Source organism: Austrofundulus limnaeus, unplaced genomic scaffold, assembly GCF_001266775.1.
Source record: "Austrofundulus limnaeus strain Quisiro unplaced genomic scaffold, Austrofundulus_limnaeus-1.0 Scaffold446, whole genome shotgun sequence".
NCBI classification, from domain to species: Eukaryota; Metazoa; Chordata; class Actinopteri; order Cyprinodontiformes; family Rivulidae; genus Austrofundulus; species Austrofundulus limnaeus.
In genome coordinates, this window is record NW_013952848.1 from 174,117 (window position 1) to 182,830 (window position 8,714).

Sequence of the window (8,714 nt, forward strand, 5' to 3'; positions counted from 1 at the left end):
GCTAAATATTTAATTTGTGACTTAAATATTTAGTTTTGAGCTAAATGCTTGGCTTGCAACTTAAATATTTAGCTAGCTACCTAAATATTTAACTTAAATATTTAGCTAGTAACTTAAATATTTAGCTAGCTACCTAAATATTTAACTTACAAATTAAATATTTATTTAACAAACTAATTACTTAGCGTGACTTAAATATTTAGTTTTGAGCTAAACATTTAGCTTGCAACCTATTTAGCTAGCCATCTAAATATTTAGGTTGCAGCTTAAATATTTAGCTAGTAAGTTAAATATTTAGGTAGCCACCTAAATATTAACTTAAATGTGGCTAGCTACCTAAATATTTAGGTTGCAACTTAAAAATTTAACTACCAGTTAAACAGTTAGGTAGCTAGCTAAATATTTAAGTTAAATATTTAGGTAGCTAGCTAAATATTTAAGTTGCAAGCTAAACATTTAGCTCAAAACTAAATATTTAAATCACAAGTTAAATATTTATTCTTTTAACTGAATATTTAATTTGTAAGTTAAATATTTAGTTTATAAACTATGATATTTATAAATGTATGAATCGTATGGTGAAAAACTGACTTTGAAAAATAAATCTGTTCTTTTTTTCTTACAAAAGGCTAAATAAGACAAAAATATTGGTGGTAATTTTTGACTGTGTAACTTTACAAACGGCACACCATACAGCCGTGTTTCTTTTACTTCTCAGAAAAGGAAGACGATGACCTAACGAGGAAATAATTGGTTTTGCTGTGATGACTATTTTTTGTTTTTTTAAAGCAGCAGATTTTCTGAATTTGGACATCAGTATTCAGCTCCTCCTCTTTCTTTCATCCAATAAAACTCTGTTACCAGAAATCCACACACACACACACACATAGTTCTGGTTACATCCTGTCAGTGTGCCAATGGGCTCTGATCAGAGATTTACTGCAGGTCATTCAGGATTGATTCCTGCACATGAACAGGAGTGGTTTATTTCTTTCACACTGTGCCCCTCGTTCCCCTTCTCTCTTTACAAACTCATAATGAGACTGTTAATGCTGCAGAAAGCAGAACATGCAGGTGGACAACATGTACAGCTGAAACCAGATGTTTGCACACACTATAAAATGACAAATATGTTTTGCTCGCTGTCAAAAAACTATATGGAYACCCTTTCGTCAACTAATTAACTTGACAGGTGCCCCGCCCCTTTTGACAGCTGATGAACGGAAGTCCCACCCCTTTTTGACACCTGGACTGGAAGTCCCGCCCCTTTTTGACATCTGATGACCAGAAGTCCTGGCCCTTTTTACATATATAGGCATAGATCCCGCCCCCTTTTGGACATGAGATAACCGGAAGTCCCGCCCCTTTGATCATACATGGGCATAATCCCCACCATTTGAAGGCGGGGTTACCGCCCCCTAAGAGAGTGACAGCTGAAGGGTGGGGTGGGGTTCCCCCCAGCGACAGGATGTCTGGACAGGAAATTACATTAACATGTGGCGACATGTCCAGACATCTGTTTGCGACATGTTAATGGCTGTGTCCAAAACGGCAGGACGGGTCCTCCGAAGGTCGAATTTGTCGGCCGCATACGTCACAGCGCCGCAACGAAGGACGTCCAAAACGGAAGACTCCTCCGATGCGTCCGACAAATACGTCCTTCTTTTTCCCCGAATCGAAGGACAGGTCCGATGGATCCTTCCCGGCCCAGCATATTCCATAATGCATTGCGGCCCGACCGGAGATTTTTTTAAGCTAGTAATGGCGGACGAAGCGAGAGAAAAGAATGCATTTTAAATAAAAATATGGTGATATAAAAATTTAAAAAATTAGCGGTTGTAATTCTAATACTTTTATCATTTGTATGGACATGTTTTTAAATAATTTTTTCGTCATAAAAAAAACGCGAAATAAACATGAACCTMCAGCGGGTCAATTAGTTCTTCAAATGATACCTTTAAGTTAATTTCATAGTTTTGTGATATTAATAATGCTAATGTATTGATATTTTTCTAGTTTTGATTTAAGTTTGCTTGTTTAGCGTCGTCACAGTTGCTAGGTGACATGACGTACGCCGGGGTAAGGAGGGGAGGCTAGACCGTCCAAATCCACAGCCTCTTTTTTTCCGGTCTTCCCGGTCTACCAAGGACCCGGCCTGCCGAGACCGGGGAGTCTGGGTCCTCCGGAGGACCCGGCCTGTCGTTTTGGACACAGCCAATGTAATTTCCTTTCCAGACATCCTGTCGCTGGGGGAAACCCCACCCCAACCCTCAGCCGTCACTCTCTTAGGGGGCGGTAACCCTGCCCTCAAAGGGTGGGGATTATGCCCATATATGGTCAAAGAGGTGGGACTTCCAGTTAGCATGTGTCCAAAAGGGGGCGGGATCTAAGCCCATATATGGTAAAAGGGCGGGACTTCCGGTCATCAGGTGTCACAAAGGGGCGGGACTTCTGGTTCAGATGCCAAAAAAGGGGTGGGACTTCCCATCATCAGCTGTCAAAAGGGGGCGGGGCACCTGTCAAGTTAATTAGTTGACGAAAGGGTGTCAATATAGTTTTTGCTGTCTGACATTAAATTTAAATTAGTCTCCATGTTTCCTGTTTCAGGTCGTTTGGGTTTCCCAGTTATCTTTATTAACTAACTGCCCAGATAACAAGAAACTTTTTTTTTCAACGGTTACCATCCCATTCAAAAAAATGAAAGTCCAAATGATGATGTCATGACTTTGGATAAATATGAAAGGTTAGCTGATAATTGAGTTAATTGGTGTCACATTGAACTTCCAGATGCCTTCAGGTGCTACTTTGGTTTGTTCAATTATATACAAGTAAAAACACCGTGGAAATGTCCCGTCTTCGTACTGCTGCAGGAGGAGGCACATCCTGTATGTCCAAAGTGTTTTTATGTGAAATATGCATTGCAACTGCAAAACAAAAGCAAAACATCTCATGAGGAAACTGTTGAAGCTGGTAAGAGAGAGTTATCCACAATGTGACATCTTGTACTAACATGTACTAAAAGGTTAGTCAGCGAAGACTTTATTTCGAAACAAAAAAGTCAGATAGTTTGTAAAAGCACACAGGGACAATGACGTGTCCTGTGGTCTGATGAAACTAAAACTGAACCTTTTCTTAATTATTTGAAAGAAAAACGAGGAAGCTCGCAAGCTAAAGAAGGCCATCTCAACAGCGAAGTATGGGGGTGGTAGCATCATGATGTGGGGGTGTTTTGCTGCAGCAGGGTCTAGTGCACCTCTCAAATTAGATGGCATCACAAGGAAAGAATATTATGTGCAAATGTTGAAACGACATCTCCAGACATCAGCCAGAGAGTTGAAGCTTGGACACAAAAGAGGTTTTTGAAAATGGGCGATAAACCCTCAGCATTTTGGAACATTAGTTACAAAGTGGCTTAAGGAAAACAAAGTCAGGGTTTTGTAAGTTACCTTACAGGTAACTCTGATGCCAATCCTATAGGAAATTTGTGGGCAGAACTAAAAAAAAAAAGGCTTGTGTGAGCAAGTTGGCTTACAAACCCGACTCAGTTACATCTTTTCTGTCAGGAGGAATGAGATAAAATTCCACTAAACTACTGAGAAGATTGAAGAATACCCAAAACATTTGTCCCAAACTGTAGAGCTTAAAGGCAATGCTAATGATTAAAAGTATGGAGTTTCAAATCTCCTTTTTCCAGTTTCAATTTTTTTTATTTTGAACTAAAGTTATGACCCCAATTTAGCTCCATATTAAAGCAGACAAATGCTTTAAAATCCTTCTTTTCCACATTCAAATCATTCAGTTGGGGTCTATATAAAGTGGAACTGCAATGCTTTGGTCTGAATTCCTCCTTATTGTAACTCCACAAGCCCCTCTTTCTCCCCTTTTCTGAGGTGTGTCTCAGGTTAACTCATTTTGAGGCTGTCTCTTTAAATCCAAGTGAKGCGTTTCACATCCAGCTTCCACACCAGTTCGTTTTAGTTTGATAGAGGAGTTTACGACTATATAGCAGCGCAGAAATATTTTATTTACAAATTATTTAAGATGTCAACAACAGAAGACTCGTCCATCCAGCCTTACGTGATGCTAGAGGAGAATGAAGACGACCAAATTGTAGTTGGTAAATCCAGAACTTATTTGGCAGTTCCGTTGCAAATACTAACGTTATAGTTCAGAAAACGTAATAAAAAATAAGAGAAAACTGAACGGGTTGAAAAATATGACCCAAACAGAATATAAAGAAATCTACACAGCACTGGGAGAGAATAAATTCAAATTTTATGAATTTTACTAGAAACTCAAGTACACAACAAAATGTAGTTAATGGCTAAAAAATGTGGATTTTGAATAAGTCCCCTTAAAGAAAGAGGAAAGGTTAAAGTCTGACTTGTTGTCAATGAGAAAAAAAGGTATTTTTTTAATAACATGTATGTAAACATCTGTTTTCAACTGTACACTCAAACGGACGAGAAACCTTAGAAGTATCCAATTAACAAAACCACTAATTTAGAGCATTTGTTGACATACAAACACTGAAAATGATTTGTCGCCTCTTCACTGAAGATGAATTAAAGTGGAAGAAAAGACTTTCATTTGTCTTCTTTATGGAAATTCGGGTATTCCACAAACACCCTTTTCTGGCCGAAGGGGATTACTTTCTGTTTACGGAGAAGTACTTAAGTCRCCATTAGTGTCTTGAAGATTTAGTAAAATACTGATTTAGATCCTCTTTGGGACGCACAGCATCAGTTGGGATGTGATTTAGTGGTGAAGAAGCAAACAGACCTTGAACATCTGAAACCTGGGCTTGTCCCGTGTCAGGTCAAGAAGTATTTGTAAGACAAACAGGAGGCGGTTGTCTACGATCCCAAARATACAAAAATCAGACAAGTGAACAAAAAAAGTGTTTATTCCAGAACGTTTGAGCTTGATAATAAATACAAGCACTTGCCCGACACCTTAATGCAGTGCATGAAGCGCACGGAGAACCGAAACAAACTTCAATGTGGTTAAAACATCTCAAACCTCCAGGATCTCTGAATCTTGGTTGGTCCCTTTACACTGTAAACTCTTCGCAGTGGAAATGATTGTGTGTGTGTGTGTGTGTGTGTGTGTGTGTGTGTGTGTGTGGGGAAGGCTTTGGTAGGTTATCCCTCAAACAGTCCTGAAGCTGATTTAAGCTGAATTATTTAGTGTTTCACAGTTGACTGGCTTTACGTGTGATTTGATGACAAACATGCTGAACTTGGTTTCTAAAGGTCTACTGCTGATCTGTAGCAGAAGCTGTCGGCACTGAGCAGAGCAGGAAAAATAAACTCTTTTTTTTCCTTAGATGCTTACATCATAAACATCCTTGCAGTTAATAATCATCTGTGGTGAGCAGATAACATCAGTGATTGCAGAGCTGAGAGTGAGGAATGTGAGTTGGCATGAACAGATAGATCTCAGGCTTGTTTCTCCGTGAACACGTTTCATCTTCAGTGTGCGTTTGTGTTTGCCTTCTTCTCGTTAAGTCTTTGTTGCATGTGCCTCGGTCTTTGCAGCCTGCTGACCTTTCATGGTCAGCGTGCGCAGTGGGGGAGGAGGGGAGTTGTGGTGTGGTCGGGGCGGTGGTGGTCCGACCACATGCTGCGTCGGTGCTAGTTCAGTGACGGAGAGCGATTGGTGGTCCATAGCAGCTCGATGTAGGGCCACTTGGTCTGTAGGCAGCGCTTCACTGGAGTGTCGTCGGTTCGAACCATGGGGTCCTCAAAACCTAGCACCAGAGCTGTCCCCTCCACATACTCAACCTGAGCACACAAGTGCACACACACACACAGTAAACACAAACGTTACATGCTTGAACTCTTTGCAGTCACTTCCTCTGCAGAGGTCAGAGGTAAAAGGTGGACGGATGAACACGACTGCACACATCCAGCAGCTGTATGACGGCTGTCAGAGCGTCTGTTATTTCCATCTGAAGCCATGGGAATGGAATTGCCATCACAACCTTATAGGTGCCGTGCTGATATATACGTGTGTGTGTGTGTGTGTGTGTGTGTGTGTGTGTAGGTGTGTGCGTTTGTGTGGGCACACATCCTGTGCCCTTCCTGCAACTTCAGCTACAGGGTTCCTACAGTTTAAGGAAAGTTAAATTTAAGACCTTTTAAGAATTTTTAATGCCAAGTGAAATTAAATTTAAGACTAATTTCATAATGAACACAAATAACAAAAAAATAAACAAAGAAATCAAAAAATAAAAAATAAAAACTGTGGCAGAAACTCATAAACCTACGGAGCSYGCGAGGGGACATGGGAGATTTTTGTCTTTTGCGTTCCCAAGCAATAGTATTGCGTTACCTCGCAAAAGTCGTTTATCACTGTTGTGCCTGCCTGTTTAATCACAAACTCACATATTCACCATTAGTGAGTTAGCCTACTGTTTTAATTCAGCTTCAGAATGAATACATCACACAGCCATGCATGAAAGTCTGTCATATGCTGATATTTTAACACAGTGCAGCCACACAACATCAATGTCAATTTCACAAACTGTGGCGACGCATCCTGTTTTGGTAACCGGAAATTTCAAAAATAAAAGTCTGATTTAATTCAGCTCATATTCAAAACAATCTTTTGCATAGGAACACAAAACAATATTGCGAGGTAATGCAAAAGTACTGCGAGATAACGCAAAAGTATTGTGTGGGAACGCAACAGAAAAAAAATCCCCACATGTCCCCTTGCGGGCTCCATATAAACCAAAGTATTTTTGGTTGAAGTATTAAAATAATGCTAATAGACCAATTGTTTTTATCCATATCTAACTATAGCAGAAACATTCTTAGCAGTCAGTTTTAAACTTCATTTAATTTCTGGAAATCCTCMAACAACCTAACATTTGAAGTTTTAGGACCCACAATGGGGTCTTAACCCTTATTTGCTGTAGATGAAACCTTAAAGTGCCCGTGACATCAGTTTTTTGTAAGAAATATAAATGCATTTTTGGAAAGACAACATTATTAACATATTATGAAATGAATTTCACATTGCTCAGATGGACAGTTGTTGAGATATATGCATGTGAAGCAACAGGAAGTGATGTCAAAGGGGAATGTCTGCATGTGAATATTAAATTTTTTTTTTACCAATTATTTTACTATTTGAAACGAATTACAATCATCCTATGTACAATGTTTAACATTTTTAAGACTTCTGACAGATTGATTTAAGACATTTTAAGGCTAATTAAGACTTTAGTTTTGGATTGATGAATTCAATGCCTTTCAAGACTTTTTAAGTATTTGCAGGAACCCCGAGATAGCAGCATGACAAAAAAAATAATAAATAAAAAAACAGATTTAAAGACATGACAGAGTTGATGGATGAGGATAGTGAGATTCCTGAGTACCAGGCTTGTGCAAAGCTACTGACATCTACTGACAATCATCCATCAAGTGAGGTCTGCTAATAGGTTTGTGTTTTGGCTGTTTCTCCACAGCGAGCCTGCTGACAGTGGCCTTCGTGCTGAAATGACTCGGAGGAACAGGTTTTACACGGGTCTGTGCTTGGATAGACAGGCTATTAGGCTCACAACAGCTACTGTTTATTCTGGAGTGGATGGCTGCCTTCAGCTCTGTGTATGTGAGTGTGAGGGTGTATGAATGATGACAGGAAATAAAGAGAGGGAATGGGGAGAGAGGCCGGGAATAATAAAAAAACCCACCATCATTAGTTACAATGGAAAAAACTCCTCTGAAAAAGAGTGTCTTACCCTCTCTTTGTGGTTGGACTGTTTAAGACCATTGTAGTGGTAGACGGGAAATGAGTCTGGGATTCCTGAATCCTGCAACGCAGACGCAGAGAGGAGTGAAAACACGCCGTGTTGTCAAACAGGCTCTGAGCTGTCATTGACTGGCAGAGGTGGAATATTTGCAAACCAAGAAGTCAAACAGTCACAATTTCTTACCCGCAACCAGAGTTTCATGATAAATCCCATGTGTTAAACCCAAATGCGTGTGTTTATTTGTGCGTCGCAAAGCCCAACTCCAATTACCGTGAAGCAGCCAGTGATACAAAAATGCTTGGACGACGACGGCGAGCCAAAACACTTCCCATGAAGTTGACTTGAAGGTGCAGGGGGCTAACAGGGTGTGTTTGTCTGAGAATGTGTCCAGCTTTTGGTGTTTATATGCCTATATATGAAACCTTAACCCTCACACTAATCCCACGTGTGTCTGAGTGTGTGTGTGTGGGTCCAGTTGGCTAATGGTAGTGTAATTTCTTTGTGGCTCAATACCATTCCTCTGSTGAGTCTCTAAAGCCCTGATCACTTTAGCAGTTTCCCTCTATCTCTTCAGTTCTGTGCTCCTTACACAATCAGCCTTGCAAATGCATTTATCGCTCCTGTTAAAACTTTTTAAAAAGTAGCGTCATATGATTGCAAACACACACATTTCATACAGGACACCAGAGAAATGATTTAGTCATAGAAACATTTAATTTGTTTGTCAAAGACATGTCAGCATCATTTATTTATGTGGGAGAATGCAAAAATTCTCAATAATGTGTTCCAWCCATATAGGTTGTGTGATGGGTGGAAATGCATTTGTGTACATGTCTTTGAAATGGTGTGTGGACATATTTTGACATTATACAGTAMTTTTGAGGACATGTTTTCATTGTGTGGACATTTKCCTCTGTCCACACAATGAAAAAGCACCATTTGTGGTTCAGGG

General features: G+C 39.8%; 1 protein-coding gene across 2 annotated transcripts in view; it reads right to left on the reverse strand.

Annotated features, from left to right (window-relative positions):
• Positions 1 to 4,888: 4,888 nt before the first annotated feature.
• Positions 4,889 to 8,714, reverse strand: part of mindy3 (MINDY lysine 48 deubiquitinase 3) — a 36,378-nt gene continuing 32,552 nt past the window's right edge. For both annotated transcript variants that reach the window (XM_014024918.1, XM_014024917.1), the window contains exons 15-16: positions 7,751 to 7,822; positions 4,889 to 5,786 (exon numbers count right to left, since the gene is read on the reverse strand). In XM_014024918.1, coding sequence (XP_013880372.1) covers positions 5,637 to 5,786; positions 7,751 to 7,822 — 222 coding nt within the window. In that variant the 3' untranslated portion in view covers positions 4,889 to 5,636. The remainder of the gene's footprint in view (positions 5,787 to 7,750; positions 7,823 to 8,714) is intronic.